At 44.9% G+C, this 20,000-nt stretch overlaps 1 protein-coding gene across 1 annotated transcript in view; it reads left to right on the top strand.

The window, feature by feature from the left end:
* COPA (COPI coat complex subunit alpha) overlaps positions 1-20,000 on the top strand; it is a 329,230-nt gene that overhangs the window by 259,025 nt on the left and 50,205 nt on the right. The window contains exon 29 of the mRNA XM_068253599.1: positions 19,692-19,878. Coding sequence (XP_068109700.1) covers positions 19,692-19,878 — 187 coding nt within the window. The remainder of the gene's footprint in view (positions 1-19,691; positions 19,879-20,000) is intronic.

Raw genomic sequence — 20,000 nt, 5'->3', positions numbered from 1 at the left:
CTGCTTTGTATGTTGTTTAGGAGTCGCGTGATCGGGGCGGATGGGGGGGTCGGAAGCACCATTTTTAAAGTGGCCCTGAACTTGCACCATCACCTAGAGAAATGTGCACTGTATGCGTGTGTGTATGTATATATATATATATATGTTCATATATATATATGTATATATGTATATGTATATATATGTATATATGTATATGTATGTATATATATATATATATATATATATATATATATATATATATATATATATATGAGGAAATAGTTATTTGACCCCTCACTGATTTTGTAAGTTTGTCCAATGGCAAAGAAATGAAAAGTCTCAGAACAGTATCATTTCAATGGTAGGTTTATTTTAACAGTGGCAGATAGCACATCAAAAGGAAAATCAAAAAAATAACCTTAAATAAAAGATAGCAATTTGATTTGCATTTCATTGAGTGAAATAAGTTTTTTGAACCCTCTAACAATAAAAGACTTAATAATTAGTGGAAAAACCCTTGTTTGCAAGCACAGAGGTCAAACGTTTCTTGTAATTGATGACCAAGTTTGCACACATTTTAGGAGGAATGTTGGTCCACTCCTCTTTGCAGATCATCTCTAAATCCCTAAGGTTTCGAGGCTGTCTCTATGCAACTCTGAGCTTAAGCTCCCTCCATAGGTTTTCTATTGGATTAAGGTCCGGAGACTGACTAGGCCACTCCATGACCTTAAAGGGAAGGTTCAGGGAGGGTGGGTAAAAAAAAAAATCAATTTCCACTTACCTGGGGCTTCCTCCAGCCCGTGGCAGGCAGGAGGTGCCCTCGCCGCCGCTCCGCAGGCTCCCGGTGGCCGAACCGACCTGGCCAGGCCGGCTGCCAGGTCGGGCTCTTCTGCGCTCCAAGGCCCGGAACTTCTGCGTCCCACGCCGGCGCGCTGACGTCATTGGACGTCCTCCGGGCTGTACTGCGCAGGCGCAGTAGTTCTGCGCCTGCGCAGCACAGCCCGGCGGACGTCCGATGACGTCAGCGCGCCGGCGTGGGACGCAGAAGTTCTGGGCCTTGGAGCGCAGAAGAGCCTGACCTGGCAGCCGGCCAGGTCGGGTCGGCCACCGGAGACCATCGGGAGCCTGCGGAACGGCGGAGAGGGCACCTCCTGCCTGCCACGGGCTGGAGGAAGCCCCAGGTAAGTGGAAATTGATTTTTATTTTTTACCCACCCTCCCTGAACCCTCCCTTTAATGTGCTTCTTCTTGAGCCACTCCTTTGTTGCCTTTGCTGTATGTTTTGGGTCATTGTCGTGCTGGAACACCCATCCACGACCCATTTTCAGTTTCCTGGCAGAGGGAAGGAGGTTGTCGTTCAGGATTTCAAGATACATGGCTCCGTCCATTTTCCCGTTAATGCGATTAAGTTGTCCTGTGCCCTTAGCAGAAAAACACCCCCAAATCAAAATGTTTCCACCCCCATGCTTGACGGTGGGGACGGTGTTGTGGGGGTCATAGGCAGCATTTTTCTTCCTCCAAACACAGCGAGTTGAGTTAATGCCAAAGAGCTCTATTTTGGTCTCATCAGACCACAGCACCTTCTCCCAGTCACTCACAGAATCATTCAGGTGTTCATTGGCAAACTTCAGACGGGCCTGCACATGTGCCTTTTTGAGCAGGGGGACCTTGCGAGCCCTGCAGGATTTTAATCCATTGCGGTGTAATGTGTTTCCAATGGTTTTCTTGGTGACTGTGGTCCCTGCTAATTTGAGGTCATTCACTAACTCCTCCCGTGTAGTTCTAGGATGCTTTTTCACCTTTCTCAGAACAATTGACACCCCACGAGGTGAGATCTTGCATGGAGCCCCAGAGCGAGGTCGATTGATGGTCATTTTGTGCTCCTTCCATTTTCGAACAATCGCACCAACAGTTGTCACCTTCTCTCCCAGCTTCTTGCTAATGGTTTTGTAGCCCATTCCAGCCTTGTGCAGGTCTACAATTTTGTCTCTGACATCCTTGGACAGCTCTTTGGTCTTTACCATGTTGGAGAGTTTGGAGTCTGCTTGATTGATTGATTCTGTGGACAGGTGTCTTTTATACAGGTGACTAGTTAAGACAGGTGTCCTTAATGAGGGTGACTAATTGAGTAGAAGTGTCTAACCACTCTGTGGGAGCCAGAACTCTTAATGGTTGGTAGGGGTCCAAAAACTTATTTCACTCAATGAAATGCAAATCAGTTGCTATCTTTTATTTAAGGTTATTTTTTCGATTTTTTCCTTTTGAAGTGCTATCTGCCACTGTCAAAATAAACCTACCATTGAAATGATACTGTTCTGAGACTTTTCATTTCTTTGTCATTGGACAAACTTACAAAATCAGTGAGGGGTCAAATATTTCCTTCCCCCCCCCCCCCCCATCTGGACCCAGACGTGCTGCACAGGACAGATGGTAAACATAAAGAAATGCAGCCTGCATGTTTATAGCGAGTTTAGCGTGTCGAATTCCTCCACAGTTGTCTCTAATCTCAAATTGTAATTTAATCTCTCCCCTGTGCCACCTGACTGCCATGGCAGATAAGATCATTTGAAAGTACATGATAACAATATAGGCATTTGGTTCCCAACTGCTTCTGAGCTAAGTCCTTCTGCCATACTGTTACCGATTTTTGCCTGGATTTTTGACTACTCGCTGCCTGCACCGACGTCTGTCTGGATCTTGACTACTCTCTGCCTGCTGCCTGCACCGACCTCTGCCTGGATTTTGAATACTCTCTGCCTGTCACCTTCACTGACATCTGCTTGGATTTTGACTTCTCTCTGCCCGCCTTATTTGTACAGTTTCACAATTTTTAAATGTATTCATAAATTTAACTCAACAAATTTGTGTTCGTCTTTTATTTATAAGCAGATTGTCTACCAGGCTTTTATCCTGACATATTTTGGTTAGTTATGACTTCAGAATTGGAGGCCTAAAATTCTTGAAAGAAATGTACTGCTTTTGACTCATAATTTCAGACATAAATGCACGCCAGGGAGGTTAATGTTTTGGAGTGACCCAGCCAGAGGTCCTGACTTGAATCTGTGGAGGGAACTAAAGATCAGGGTGATGGCAAGAAGACCCTCCAACCTGAAAGGTTTGGAGCTCATTGCTAAAGATGAATTGACAAAAATACCTGTGGAGACATGCAAAAAGCTGGTCTGCAATTATAGGAAGCGTTTGATTGCTGTAATGGCCAATAAAGGTTTTTCTATTGATTATTGAGAAGGGTATGAATAATTTCGGACTGGACTCTTTTTGCTCAAATGTAAATTAAATCTGAGCAATTTTTTCCCCACAATAATGCCTCTTGTACATTGTCTTATTATCTTTTGGGAAACACCTATGACATTTCCTGTCAAAAATGTACTTGCTGGATGAATAAAAGTAACTTGAAGCAGCTGTGTACACACACACACACACACACACACACACACACACACACACACACACACACACACACACACACACACACACACACACACACACACACACACACACACACACACGTGTGGAAGTATGTTAACAGTCATGATTTTCCTGTATAAATCGTTGGTTGTTATAATAAAAACAAATCCGTGAAATATTTCATATAGGAGTCACACACAGTTATATTTAAGAAGTGAAATGATGTTTATTGGTTTTACAGAAAGTGCGCAATAATTGTTTAAATTTAGGCAAGTGCATAAATTTGGGCACTGTTGTCATTTTATTGATTCCAAAACCTTTAGAACTTATTATTGGAACTTAAATTAGTTCTCCTTCCATTGCTTTACATATACAGACAAGGTAAACAGAAGTTTGCTTTCAAAACAGAAAGAATTTGCGATAATTCAGGTTGGAGTGAGCTTGAGATGTCCCCCAGTGCATCACTGCTGAATAGATATATAGATATATAGATACAGATAACACTCTCATCTTTTAGGCTCCTATAAACAATTTCCGATTAGCTACTGTGATATTCTGGGGTTTTTAACTCATTGGTAGAGTAGGTCAGCGGCATCAAAGGGTCAAAACACACCAGCCAGTGAGTCTTTTTGGGTAAAAATAAAAGAATTCAGCTTTATTGTCAGTCAAACAATGTCCATAAACAGCAACAAAATAAACCACTCTGGGTATGCAATAATCACACGTGCTGTCGGCACAGCACAAAAATACACAGCCTTCTGCAGCCACACTGGCTTTTCAGTGACACCCTGCCACGGGCCTAATGGCAGTCCTGGTGCCACTCACCTTTTTCCAGGCTTCTCCTGGTTTACCAGTACTGGAGTCCAACTCCCCTCCAGCACTTCCTCATCAGCAGCTTCCCTGCAGCTACAGGCCTGGCAGCCCTCTTGGCTACACAGCCTTTCTGGAGCCTGCTTGCTCCACATACAGCCCACTGCATCCTGCCTGATGCAGGTACTTATGCAAATCCACACAGGTGAATCCATTAACCCTCCGCCTGCCAGACTCAGGCATGGACTTGGAGGAGTGGCGTGTAAGGCCCACCCTTCTCCCAATACACGCCAGCCCTGGATCCCAAACTATTCTACCAGATAATGTTGTTGCTAAATTGCAACAACAGTCATTATCCAGGACCTTTTCCTTCACATCCAGACCTGAAACGAGCAGACATCTGCTCTGACCATCACACTACCTACAGCAATTGCACATACACTACATTTTTCATAATTTCCTATGACTTCCACCTTCTTTTTCCTACTCTATTCAGCTAAAACATTACAATACACTACTCAGCATCTACAGCTGATTCCCTATCTGCTTCTCTTTACACATGTGCATATTACACTTCCTGGTCTTTTGCAAATTATGTCAGAAAAAAAAAAGAGGTTGGTGGAGGAGGGTGTAACAACCTTTACTGTGGGTGTGTTTTCAACTGCTAGAGTGAAGAAAAAAAACTTGCTAATCCTGCCAGAAGTAAACAGAGATCCTCCCACACTGCCTATGGCAGTAGGCACCTCGCTGTCAGAGTTTAGGAGATTTATTAGTCGCCTCTTCTTATCTATATATCTCAATCATTCTCATATACCACTTTTAAGGGAATATGTTATTCTTCTTACAGTTGCTCTTTAATTTTCTCTGAAGAGTAGCAACATGGGGGTCTCAGAACAACTCTCAAATGACCTGAAGATTTCAGGTGTCTGTTTCCACAGTTAGGTACGTATTGAGGAAATGGAAGACCACAGGCTCAGTTCAAGTTAAGGCTCGAAGTGGCAGACCAAGGAAAATCTCGGATAGACAGAAGCAATGAATGGTGAGAACAGCCAGTCAACCCACAGACCAGCACCAAAGACCTACAACATCCTCTTGCTGCAGATGGAGTCACTGTGCATCATTCAACCATTCGGCGCACTTTACACAAGGAGATTCTGTATGCGAGCGTGATGCAGAGGAAGCCTTTTCTCTGCCCACAGCACAAACAGGGCCGCTTGAGGTATGCTAAAGCACATTTGGACAAGCCAGCTTAATTTTGGAATAAGGTGCTGTGGACTGATGAAACTAAAATTGAGTTATTTGGTCATAACAAGGGGTGTTATGCATGGAGGAAAAACACAGCATTCCAAGAAAAACACCTGCTATCTACAGTAAAATATGGTGGTGATTCCATCATGCTGTGTGGCCAGAGCAAGGACTGGGAATCTTGTCAAAGTTGAGGGACACATGGATTCCACTCAGTATCAGCAGATTCTGGAGGCCAATGTGCAGGAACCAGTGACAAAGCTGAAGCTGCCCTGGGGATGGATCTTTCAACAAGACAACGGCCCTAAACACTGCTCAAAATCCAGTAAGGCATTCATGCAGAGGAACAAGTACAACGTTCTGGAATGGCCATCTCAGTCCCCAGACCTGTGTATAATTGAAAATCTGTGGTGTGAGTTAAAGGGAACCTAAACTGAAAAGTATATGGATTTTTCCTTTAAAAATACCAGTTGCCTGACTCCCCTGCTGATCCTGTCTCTAATACTTTTAGCCACAGCCCCTGAACAGGCATGCAGATCAGGTGCTCTGACTGAAGTTCGACTGGATTAGCTGCATGCAACTGGTATTGTTTAAAAGGAAACATTCATATCCCTCTCAGTTAAGGATCCCTTTAAAGAGAGCTGTCCATGCTCGGAAGCCATCAAACCTGAATGAACTAGAGATGTTTTGTAAAAAGGAATGGTCCACAATACATTCAACCAGAGTCCAGAGTCGCATTGGAACCTACAGGAAGGATTTAGTGGCTGTAATTTCTGCAAAAAGAGGATCAACTAAATATTGATTTCACTTTTTTGTGGTGCCCAAATTAATGCACCTGCCTAATTTTGTTTAAACCATTATTGCACTCTTTCTGTAAATCCAATAAACACACACACACACACACTTCTGCCTGGTACACACCATGCAATCTCCCATCAGCTAGATGGGTCAATAAATAATTTCTAAAAGATCTGATCGGATTTCTGATCGATTTTCTGAACACTTCTGTGCAAATCGTTCAGATGAACGATCAGAGAGGTGTGGCTAGCAGATGGCGGAGTAGGACGCACACGAGAGAGCTCCCGGCAAGCTGAAGCTGCTTTCCTGGCGCTCACCGCTCCACACCCAGTCCTTGACTACCACAGTATGCCCGAAAAGTCACAGAACAGAAGATTTGCGGTCCACGGTAACTGAAATATTCAATATAATATTGGAGAGACCTGTACAGTCATCAATAGACATTGAAAGAGTGCACAGGGCACTTGGGCCCAAAAATCTCGATCCTAACAAGTCCAGGGATTTTATATGCCGGCTACTCAGATTTATGGATACAGAGCTGTTGCAGCGGAAAATGAGGGACAGGGATTTCCTACAACAGCGCAAGGCAGTAAAACCTCTCCTGCAGGCCATCAGAAAGGATGGGAGCATGTATAAATGGGGTTTCCCCTTCGCTCTAATAGCTACGGTGGAAGGAGTTACATCAACGTTGCATTCCAAAGATGACCTACAGAAATTTCTGGACGATTCACCATCTACCATCAACCGATTTCAAAGATTGGAGAGAGGTGCAAGAAACTCCTCCTTTGCCTCAAAGAGAGAATTGGCAGACCAAGAGCCTCCAGGAGAAAGAGGAACTCCATCACAGCAAAAGGGAATGTCTACCCCACCATGACTGTGTGCACAGATATTCCAAGCAAGCTAGCATACGGTAACTGTTTTCTGAGACACAGCACACAGAGAAGTGATTTTCTTTTTTCTTTTCTCCTGACTTTCATTTTTTCCTTTTTACGGTTCATCATATGAGACTGTTGAAATATTTATTTGAGTAGACTTATGTATGCTACTCAGGTTAGAGGGAAGAGCATGAAACAAAAGTGCCTTAGTGGGACTGGGTGGGGGGGGGGGGGTGCTGGGAAGGGTTTATATTGCATTCACCAATTAATGCATGTTTGTTTTATGCCGGGAGTTCTATTGTTTTATGCCTTTAAAGTTTGACAGCTCTAAAAAGGGAGGAGAAATATGGTGATTGGAACCCCTAGTAGGGACCCCCTTAATCGGGGAGGAAAAAAAACAGGGATCAGTTCACATGGCTCTGTACACAGTAGTCAATTGCTGGGCCAGAATCTTGGCTCTTTGTTTTGGTTATGTTTTGGTTTACATATGGTTTTGTTTGCTCTGTACAAGAATGGCACATTCTTGGACAGAGCAAACAAAACCTGTGTGCAGTCTTTCCCAGATTTGGATGGTTGTATCCCAAGAATGCCTCAACATCTATTTTCTCAATGGTTTTTTTAATGACTCTCCAATACATAGAGCTAAGGGTGTGGCTATAGCCAAAGGATTTCCTCTGGACATGATAGGGACAGATAAAGATGACTCTGTTCGTTATGTAGCTGTAAATGCCCAAATGGGAGATATGAAGTTCACATTTGTAAATGTATATGCACCAAACGTACACCAGGTCTCCTTCCTAAGATCTGTTATGCAGAAAGTGCAGGCTTTCTCGGAAGAAGTGTTCGGGGGAGATCTAAATATTATCAGCAGCCCTAAACAGGACTCCTCCTTTGGTTCCTCCACTCTTTCTCAAAAAACTCTTAGAGAATTTGCTCAACTTATGAAAAGCAAACATTTAATTGATTGTTGGAGAAACCTACATCCATTGGATAGAGATTTCTCTTATTTTTTTACAAATTCACAAGGTATATACCCGTATTGATTCCTTATGGACTGACCAGTACCACTTACAGGGGGTCTCTAAGGCAAAGATTGAAAACATTACAATATCTGGCCACGCGGCTGTGTGGATAGATCTAGAGCAGGCATGGGCAAATGTGGCCCTCCAGCTGTTAAGGAACTACAAGCCCCACAATGCATTGCAGGAGTCTGACAGCCACAGTCATGACTCATAAAGGCAAATGCATTGTGGGTCTTGTAGTTCCGTAACAGCTGGAGGGCTGAGTTTGCCCATGCCTGATCTAGAGGTAGGTAACTCCAACCATAGGGGGAGACACTGGAGGATGAACGAGACTCTATTAGAAGACTTAGAGGGAAAACAAAAAATTCAAAAAACTACAGTAATTTACTTTCGGAAAAACTCTTCACCGGAGGTCTCTAAATGCATCATATGGGAAGCCCATAAGGCGGTAGTACGGGGGGAATTTATCTCCCAAGGGGCAAGGAAGAAAAAAAGAGGAACCAGGGGTTGATTCTAAAAACACTGGATAAAATTAATGATTGAAACAGCTCATAAAACCAAGTTCATCTATAGAGCTGGAAAAATCCTTAACCTCCCTAGCGTTCTGGACGAGCTGGGCTCGTCCAGAGATGGTAGAGGGCACCGTTCAGGCCCCGCTGGGCCGATATGAATAATTTTTTTTCTAAAACACGCAACAAGCACTTTGCTTGCTGGGTGTCCTACCCGACCGCCGTCGAAATGTACGAATATAGCAATAAATGTGGTAGGATGGCACCAGCAAAGCACCAGGGCCTGACGGCTTTACCAAAAAATACTACTCAACATATGCACGGCATTTGATAGAACCTTTAAAGTCGGGGTGCCCAATAGGTCGATCGCGATTTACCGGTAGATCGCCACGTCCTGTAAAATTTTGCGGCCGGCAGCTGTCAGAATCTGCTTCCAGCCGCTGGCCAATCGGAAGAGGCAGAGGAGGAGAGAGTCGGGATCATAGCTTTGCTCGCTGGACTCTTCATCAGAGTGCCCATCTGCACTCGCAGCGCGGCTGAAGGAGGGGAGACAAGGAGGAGCCCCAGACACCGCCGCTGGAACTGGAGGGAGGTGAGTGGCACCTAACTATACTGAAGGCACCCACACCTAACTACGCTATACCTGGCTAACTATACTAAAGCCACCCACACCTAACTACACTATACCTGGCTAACTATACTGAAGGCACCCACACCTAACTACACTTTACCTGGCTAACTATACTGAAGGCACCCTCACCTAACTATACTATACCTGGCTAACTATACTGAAGGCTCCCACACCTAACTACACTATACCTGGCTAACTATACTGAAGCCACCCACACCTAACTACACTATACCTGGCTAACTATCCTAAAGGCACCTACACCTAACTACACTATACCTGGTTAACTATACTGAAGGCCCCTACACCTAGCTATCTGTACTGAAAGCACTTATACCTAACTACACTATACCTGGCTACTTATACTGAAGGCCCCTATACCTCTTCCTCTCCAAATCCCTCACCATCCTCGCACTCACTAAGACATGGCTCACCCCCTCTGACTCTGCCGCAGAGGCTGCCCTCTCCTACGGGGGGCTTCACCTCAGTCACACCCCCAGACCAGACAACAGGACCGGGGGAGGGGTGGGTCTGCTCCTCTCCCCATCCTGCACCTTCCGTGTCCTCACACCACCTACCTCCCTACAATTCACACCATTCGAGACCCACACCATCCGTCTTTACCACCCCCTCCCTGCCATTATTGCGGTCTTATACCATCCTCCGGGCTCCACCCCACAATTTCTCGATGACCTTGTCTCCTGGCTCCCTCACATCCTCTCCTCTGACCTCCCCACCATCATCCTTGGGGATATCAATATTCCCATCGATGAAGCCAAGAACTCCGCTGTGACCCGTCTACTCACCATTGCCAACTCACTTGGACTAGTACAACACCCCCACTCACACTGCAGGTCACACTCTCGACCTTATATTCACTAAATCCACCACCATTGCAGACCTTGACATCGCACCATTTCCACCCTCAGACCATCACCTTCTCACCTTCAACCTCCTCACGGAAGGCACCTCCAAACTACCCGCTCACCCACCTGGTCGATGGCAGCGAGACCTACGCAAGCTCAACCCTAGCGTCCTTGCTGACCCCCTCCATGCCCTCTCCTCCACTCTCCCCACCCCTAACCTGTCCTAATCTTGCTGCAGCTCAGTATCGCCAAACTCTCTCATCAGCCCTAGAGAAAGCTGCTCCACCAATATTTCGCCGCAATCGACCCCCTAACCCCCAGCCCTGGCACACTACCCATACTCGCAACCTCCAGAGGAAAACACGCGCCACTGAATTTAAATAAAGGAAAACTAAACTTAACCAGGATTTCCTACAGTACAAGACCAACCTGCTGCAGTTCCACACTGCCCTTGCTCATGCGAAGCAGAAATACTTTACCAAGCTCATCGGAGCACAAGCTTCCAACCCTCGGCGTCTTTTTGCCACTTTCAACTCCCTGCTTAAACCCATCCCCCCCCCCCCCCACCCTCCGTTTCCTCCCTCTCTGCCACAGATTTAGCCACCCACTTTACCAACAAAATTGTCTCCATCCGCCAGGAAATTTCCAATCTCAAATCTTCACCTCCCACCCCCTCCCAACCAGCTCCTCCTCCACCCTATCCTCCCCTCACATTCTTCACTCCTACTACCACCGAGTAAGTCATGCACCTACTGCAGACTTCCCATACCACTACTTCCCCCCCCCCTTGACCCCATCCCTTCTGATTTACTACACCCTCGCTTCACGGAATTGGCTCCAGTCCTCACTACCCTGTTCAACCTCTCCCTATCCACAGGCACCTTCCCCTCAGACTTCAAGCAGGCCACTGTACTACCCCTGCTTAATAAACCCTCCCTTGACCCCTCGCTACCCTCCAACTACCGTCCTATCTCCCTCCTCCCCTTTGCCTCAAAACTTCTTGAGCGTCTGGTTCACAAACGCCTGACCCAGTTCCTCAATGCCAACTCACTGCTAGACCCACTGCAATCTGGATTTTGGCCTGCCCACTCAACCGAAACTGCTCTCACCAAAGTGGTGAATGACCTTGCCTTAGCTAAAGCTGAAGGTAAATACTCCATTCTCCTCCTACTTGACCTTTCAGCAGCGTTTGACACAGTAGATCATCCCCTACTCCTCCAGTCCATGGGCGTTCACGATCTCGCCCTGTCCTGGCTTTCATCCTACCTCTCCAACCGCTCCTTCACGACCTCCTTCAATGAGTCCTCGTCCACCCCCAACCACCTCTCGGTGGGAGTCCCTCAAGGTTCAGTCCTTGGCCCCCTACTGTTCACCCTATACACATCCTCCATTGGCAAGGTTATCTCCTCCATGGGTTTTAATTATCATCTGTATGCAGATGACACCCAGATCTACCTCCATACCCCTGACATATCCACCACTACCATGGGCAAGGTCTCCTCCTGTCTATCAGCCGTTTCCTCCTGGATGTCTGCTAGGTTCCTGAAACTAAACCTAGACAAAACGGAATTTATGATCTTCCCACCCCGGACATCCATAAACCTCCCAGATGTGCATGTCACTGTTAACCACACTACCATTCACCCTACCTCTCAAGCCCGCTGTCTGGGTGTCACCCTGGACTCCGCACTCTCCTTCACTCCCCACATCCAAAACCTCACAAAGTCTTGCAACTTCCACCTTCGGAACATCTGTAAGATTCGCCCTTTCCTGACCTCTGCCACCACCAAACTCCTTATCCATGCCCTCATAATTTCCCACCTTGACTACTGCAATGCCCTGCTGTCTGGTCTCCCTATGACCCGAACAGCCCCACTGCAGTCCATCATGAATTCGGCAGCCAGAATTATCCACGGCTCCCATCGCTCCACCACGGCGGATCCCCTCCTTGAATCCCTCCACTGGCTTCCTATCCAATCCAGAATCAGATTCAAGATACTGTGTCTGACCTACAAATCTGTCCACAAAACCTGTCCAACCTACATTTCCGATCTTACTCAGAGGTACACACCTAGCCGCTCACTCCGCTCTTCCAATGAACTTCGCGTAACCGCCCCCCCGCATCACCCAGTCCCATGCACGCCTCCAGGACTTTTCAAGACCTGCTCCAACACTATGGAATTCCCTACCTCCACCCATTAGGGCAGCCTCCTCCTTCAACATCTTCAAGAAAGCCCTCAAAACTCACATTTTCACTCTGGCTTACTACCCCTCACAAGTGCTCTAAACCCACAGCTGAACTCTGGTCCCCTACTTTCCGTGTCCTTACCTCTCCCTCTAGATTGTAAGCCTTTGGGCAGGGTCCTCCTCCTTTTGTGTCCTAGCTGATCATGCACCTCCATTACTGCGAACCCATGCTATGCATGTGTGAACCTAACTTGCCAAATCTCCATGCTCCCCTCCAGTGACTAACCATTACCTTGTACTCATACTGTGCTGCATGATCTGGTCTTTCTTGTATTCAGGTATTGTCATTTTGCTGTATGTCACCCTTAAATATTGTGTGTATCCCTAATTATTGTCCAGCACTGCGTAATATGTTGGCGCTTTATAAATAAATAAATACCCATCTACCTGTACTGAAGACACGTATACCTGCTACCTAAATGTTGGTAGATCTCCTGGACTCGGCAAATTTTAAAGTAGCTCGCGAGCCGAAAAAGTGTGGGCACCCGTGCTTTAAAGGACTTACGAGGTGAAAACCCCCCAAAAAGTTAAGTACCTGCATCAATTTGGAATCCACGGAGGACGCCCTCCGTGCCGTTCCGCCGGGTCCCCGCTGTTTAATAGCCTCCCGGGCCGGCTCCCGACCCCACAGCCCGGGTCGGTCTCTCCTGCCTCCAGTAAAATGGCTGCCAGAGCTGGCCGCGGCTGCGCAGTCTGCATAGACGCGAGTGTGGCTGCGCAGCTCTAGGGCCTCCCTTCCCGATCCACAGCCTGTAACGTGGGCTATTAAACAGCGGGGACCCAGCGGAACGGCACTCAGGGCGCGGATGGCGTCCTCTGTGGATTCTAAATTGATGCAGGTGCTTAACTTTTTGGGGGGTTTTCACCTCGTAAGTCCTTTTAAGGGATGCTCTAAATTGCCTGAGAGAGGGAGGACAGTTCCCTGCACAGGGTATGGAAGCTCATATAGTAGTATTACCCAAGGAGGGTAAGGACCCTGCCTTGTGCCATATCGCTTATTGATACCGACATTAAGCTTTTTTTTCAAAAATTCTAGCTAATCGGATAAAGGAAGGTCTTCCATCCCTGCTTCACCCTGATCAAACAGGTTGTATTACTGGCAGAGAGGTGAGAGATAACTCTTATAAGGCCTTAAATGTTATACATTGGGCACGTTTCATGAAAATTCCGTCAATACTCCTCTCAACCGACGCGGAAAAGGCTTTTGACACGGTAAACTGGGGATTAATTCAGGAAATTATAAAATACATTGGGCTAGGACCTAATATGCAATTGTGGATCAATAGCCTTTATACAAACCCATTAGCTAGGATTAGAGCAAATGGGGTGCTCTCGAATAGCTTTAAATTGGCGAATGGCACGAGGCAGGGTTGCCCTCTGTCACCTCTCTTATTCATTTTCACCCTTGAACCACAACTAAGAAGTATTAGGATGAACCAAGGCATTAGGGGAGTTACAATTGGGGCTCAGGAGTGTAAACTTTCTGCATTTGCAGACGATGTGTTGCTATATATCACAGAACCGCACACCTCCTTACCTAATGTACTGGAAGAGCTCCGCAATTATGGAGATTTTTCTGATTTCAAAATAAATCTTAGCAAATCAGATTACATTGGGATAGGCCTTGATGCAAGAGAGAGATAAACAATTAGCGGTACCTTCCCATTTACCTTTAGAGAGAAATCCTTGAGATATTTGGGCATACACCTGTCACCAGACCTGGCAGAATTGTATCCCAGGAACTTCTTTCCGCTACTTGATATCACAAGAAAAGACCTTGAGAAATGGACCAATCAAAGTTACACTTGGCTTGGACGTATAATCATAATTAAAATGAATAAATTGTCGAGACTCTTATTCCCAATGTCAAGGTCCCCTGTTTCTCTACCGAGATCCTTTTTTGATAAACTGAAATCTATGTTTATGAGATTAATTTGGAGGGGGGAAAAACCCAGACTGTCATATAGTATTATGGTAAGACGAAAACAGAAAGGAGGCTTAGGTCCTCCGGATCTTAGGACTTCCTATAAAGCAATGGCCTTGATTAGAATATTGGATTGGCACTATAATGGGGAGAAAAGGGCTGGGATAAAGTGGAAAAAACACTAGCGGGAAGGGATTTAGCAGGAGCTGCCTGGGTGAAAGAATCAGAGAGGGTTTTTTCAACTGGGACCCCTACCTGGATAAAACATACCCTGTGCCAGTGGGATCTTCTTAGGACCAAACTAGGGTGGGCTCCAGGGCTATCTCCATTAACACCCTTGGAAGGGTATCCTAACTTCCCCCCCGGCCTTGAAAGAGGCTTTTTTGGCTCTTGGAAAGGGACAAAATGAATGTAGGTGGGGCATTTTCTCTCAGGCACTAGACTAAAGACTATAGATGACCTCAGACAGAATTATGGGAAATTTCATTTTGATCACTGGAGATTACAACAAATTGCACATTGGGTACGGAGTAGGGGGACTGTAAGAGCATTAATTGATATGACCCCATGGGAAAAACTATTTGTTTTAGAAGCAAAACCCTTGCATGCAATTTCCAATATATATAGAGCCATATTGGAAGACTCGGGAGGGGCTTAGTAAATTTCTTGAGGAAATGGGAGAGAGACGCTGGCCATACCTTGACTGAGGATCAGGAAGCTAGAGTGATGAGAATGGTCCATTGCTCATCCATCAGCACTCATATACAGGAAGGATGCTATAAGATACTTACAAGATGGTATAGATCTCCAGCGCTCTTGGCAAAAATGTACAAGGAGCAAGACTCTAGATGTTGGAGAGGATGTGGGGGAGAAGGCTCTTTGCTGCACATTTTCTGGGAATGTCCTATGCTTATCCCATTTTGGGAAAAGGTTAGAGAGGTGATAAAGGAGGTATCGGGCTTGGAACTGGACTGGAACCCATGGCACTTTGTTACATTTAGCTCCAATATCTCTCAAATCATACAAAGCATCAGTTATACCATTCCTTCTAAATGCAGCAAAGAGCCTGATGCCAACTTACTGGAGATCCAATACAATCCCGTAGACCAGAAACTAGTCTATTTGTGTAAATAAATTGCAGGAGGCTGAAGAAAAGATATTGTCAGGACAAGAATGTGTGTTTATTATTGGCATGTACTATTATAACTGCAAAATAAAAATTATATAAAAAAAGATAAACAATCAGAAATCAGATCGGACCTGTCGGAAATTATCTGTTCGATCCATCTATCTAATGGCAAATTGCATGGTGCTTACCAGGCTTTATACATACATAAATGCATACATACATACACCCACACACAAATATTCTACTGGAAGGCAGGGTTTGATAGGTGGATCCTAATTGCACTGTGATAGTTATCTCTAATTCTCAGTGGCCAGCAGAAAAAGGTACGTACACACGTCTGTTTTTTCCAAACGACTTGACCGTGCAAACTGGTCGCTTGAACGACAGTTGGACATGTGTACATTTAATCGTTAGACTGATAGCAACAGCTTTGATCCACTCGGCGGATCCGTGGACTTACTGTCGTTTAAAGGACAGTTAGGTCCGTACGATGTGTACAAATGACTTGTTTGAAAGTCTATAAGTTTGACACTAATAGACACGTCCAAAAAGTGAAAGAAAGGGAAATCTAAGCCCCCAAAACTCAGACTTTTTTTTTTCTCTGAGAAGCCTTGTGATCTCCCCCAAGATGGCACCCTTGAGCCTATGCACACAGTGTCAGTAGGGAAACCTCAGCGAACGAGGGACGCTGTAGCTTGAGAAGAGGGAGAGCTTTCTCGGGTGACTTGCCTTCCAATGCTCTCACTCCCTTCATCCAGGAGCCCAGTGAAGTCAAGACCCCGGTGGCGGGATCAGAAGGTCTCGGCTAACAAGGTAGGCTTGGAACTGAGCCAGGACTTAAATTTCGGTGCCTCTTTTTCCTCCCAGATAGAACCTTTCCCTACCACAGGGCAAGGGATGAAAACGCATCAGATCTCAATAGGAAAAAAGGAAAGTGGTATGGTTTTAGAAAGGAAAGAAATATGGCAGCCTCCATATCCCTTTCATTTCAGTTGTCCTTTAACCTCACACTTACTCTCCTACCTTTTTCCTAACATTAATCTCCCCCCGTTTACACCTAACACTAGCTACTACTCCCCCATCCTCTGTGCTTACCTATAGTATAGCCATTGCACATTTGGCAGTTACAGAAGAATCGGTCTTTGCTTAAATTAAAGCACCAGCTTCAGCCAGTGATTGCCGCTGCATGTTGAAAGGAACATGTGAGAGACTTCCCTATGCTATAATCTGGTGCCTTTTACTGATTGGTTAAAGAGACTCTGAAGTCTCTAAAATAAAGTCTTTTTATTTCAAAAATATGTTTAATATGTTATCCCTAACTAAACCGCCGCATCCCCGCCGCTATAAACTATCTAAATCCCACCGAACTCCACGGGGGGAGCGCTTCCGTGTGAGGCAGGGCTATGAGCTGCAGCCAGCCCTACCTCACACGCGTCTGTCAGCGGCGGATCGCCGCCTCTCTCGATCTTCCTTTGCTGAGAGGGGCGGGGTAGAGGCGGAGATCCGCGGAGACGCGTGTGAGGCAGGGCTGTAGCTCATAGCCCTGCCTCACACAGAAGCGCTTAGGGCAGCAAAATCCACGACCAAGAAAGTCGTGGATTTTGCGGGGGAGATGTTTGGGGGGATTTAGATAGTTTAGAGCGGCGGGAATGCGGCGGTTTAGTTAGGGATAACATATTAAACATATTTATGAACTAAAAATACTTTTTTTTTTTTTTTTTTTTAGAGACTTCAGTCTCTTTAAGGACCTTCTATGGTCCTTTCCAGATCTAGAGTAACTGCCTGTCTCTTGGAATCTTCTCCATGAAACTGTGCTGGAAGATGAAGTAAACCTTCTGGCAAAGGCACTTACTGGTGTGTCATTGTAATGCTAAGATTGCATTATAAGTTCAATATACCGTAATTGCTAAGAAAGCCCACACTTTTTGCAAGAAACTTGAGTTTACTAAAGCAAAATATTTAAGATAATGCAAGACAAGCAATAGCTGAACTGTACAACTGCAAACACAAATGGGAAAACATACGCAAACAATCTTTAAAATAGTAAGTAAACACAAATGAATTACTTATCTTTCACAATCTCCGTAAAATCCTGCTCAATCCACATACTCGCAGAGGAAGAGACTTTCCCTTTCCAAGCTTACACATGCTTCCTTCCTTGCACAGGAACGTCAAAGAAGCATGTCTTTCACCCTCAAGGTGTGGAAACAGAAAAAAAAATCCTCTCTCCTGTGTCTGAGTTGGTTTATCCTAGCCAACTCCTCCCACAGCTAACCTGTTGCAGTCTATTGTAACCTCAGACACAATTACTCCTAATACAGCATCCATTTTGCTATTGTTAGAAGCAGACACATGGCCTAGACTCCATATTACATTGACACAATAGACAAAAGGAAAGTCAGTAAATATCATAGCACAACAGTCATTCTACTCGCTGTGAAACCTCTGTAGGGTCCAGGTATCACTTTATGTTGCTATTAGTAACTTTGACCATAGCCAAATGGAAAACTAGTGAAGGAACAGTCAGTAAAGGTGAGTAAGGAAAATGTCAGTGGCCTCCGTATGTTAAACCATTCCTGTTTTGGTGGTCTTCTCATTGTTACCCCCTCTAGTGCAGTTGTTGTTAACCACTTCCCTACCACAGTTTTTTTTTCCCCCTTAAAAACCAGAGCAATTTTCACATCACGCTCCACCCATTCATTCATTATTGTTACTTATCACACCCAAATTATCTACAGTATATATTTTATATTATAACAATTATAAGCCCTTATTCACAAACTCAACAGTAATATACCCTCATGACATACATACTAAAAAGTCTGTAACTATTTGTGTTATTTATTTATTTTAAATGTCACCTTTTTTAACAAGTGTTTTATTTTTGTAAGTATGGGGTAAGGGTGAAAGTGGTTTAAAACTAATCTATCTATCATCCATCATCTAATATTTTGTAAGTGTGTGTGTATATTTTTACTTTTTGACCACTTGATGTCCCTACACTTTTTTTTCCCTGTGTACTGTGAACAGAACACAGAAAATGATGTGTATGTTCAGTGGCGTAGCTAAGGAGCTGTGGGCTCCGATGCAAGTTTTACAATGGGGCCCCCCAAGCACTCTATACATAAAAATGTATACGGCGCACCAAAACCTGCCAATGGCAACTACAGTGTCAGAGGTGCAAGAAGGGGATGGGGAGCAGTTTGTTTTTGATTACCATTATTCAAAATCTCTATAGAAGTGATTATTATGAGCACAAGACCAATAGAGAGCTAATACTGTAGTTGAGGCCCAAGGGCCCTGATGCGGCCGCAAACTCTGCAACCCCTATTGCTACACCCCTGTGTATGTGTTTTTACTTTGTGAATGAATACCGGCATCTCGATGCCAGCTTTCATTCATTACAGGCACTGTGATCGGCTTTGGGAACACATGTTCCCATTCATCAATCACGGATCAGCAGAATGGCGATGGAAACTAATGGGATAGTGATCGGTAAGGTAAATAAATATGCTTATGCATATCTACACCCCTGGTTGTTAAGCAAAGTTTTCAGGGGCATAGATATGCATAGCAGCGATGGGGAAGTAGTTAACTTCATTAACACCAAAGGAGCTAAAACTGATTTACAACTCCCTCTGCTACTTAACCAGATCAATATCCCAGAAATGTTACAGACTTGATGCCATACTCTGATTAAAAGTGTTACTTAAATATTTTTAAGTAGTATACTACACTATTGTCGCATTGACCTACTGGGATAATATGGCCCTGGAAGCATCACCACATCCCAGGAGCACCAACATCTTAATATACACAGTATACATTTTTTTCTTGCAAAATTTTAAGTTTGAACGAAATCTATAAATTATATAAAACACAAACTTACGATAAGTGAGGATTCACACAAAATGGAGTTTGCTTTTTTTCAAGAATCAGGTTGGTCCATTATAGACTAAACAGGATTTAAACTATAGTAACAACAACAAGAGAGCACCCTGCGGCACCCACTGTGATCCCACATCCCCACAACGCTGCTCACGATAAGTACTACTTTTTATACTGTATGCTATGCACAAGATGGACTCTTTCTGCATGCTTTGTAAAGTCAAGTAAATGAAGCAATAAATTGTCATCAATGCCAAGCATTTCCACTGTCTTGTTATGCATGATTTAAACTATTGTTGAATTGAATTGATCCTGTAAAATGCCATACTTCTTATCTCTCCAGGAAAGATGCAGGGTTAAAGAATGGCCTTCCTGCTGTTGGCCTGAAGCTGAATGATCTCATCCAGCGACTGCAACTTTGCTACCAGCTCACCACATCTGGGAAGTTTGAAGAAGCAGTGGAGAAATTCCGCCTGATTCTCCTTAGCGTTCCTCTTCTGGTGGTTGACAACAAGCAGGAGATATCTGAGGTAAGGACTTGATTAGACTAGACCAGTGATGGCTAACCTTGGCACTCCAGCTGTGACAAAACTACAAATCTCATCATGCCTCTGCCTCCCCGAGTTATGCTTAGAGCTGTCAGGGTATTGCA

This window comes from Hyperolius riggenbachi, chromosome 9 (genome assembly GCF_040937935.1).
Source record: "Hyperolius riggenbachi isolate aHypRig1 chromosome 9, aHypRig1.pri, whole genome shotgun sequence".
NCBI lineage: Eukaryota > Metazoa > Chordata > Amphibia > Anura > Hyperoliidae > Hyperolius > Hyperolius riggenbachi.
The sequence above is the reverse complement of the archived record's forward strand: the minus strand, read 5'-3'. Positions and strand labels throughout refer to the sequence as shown.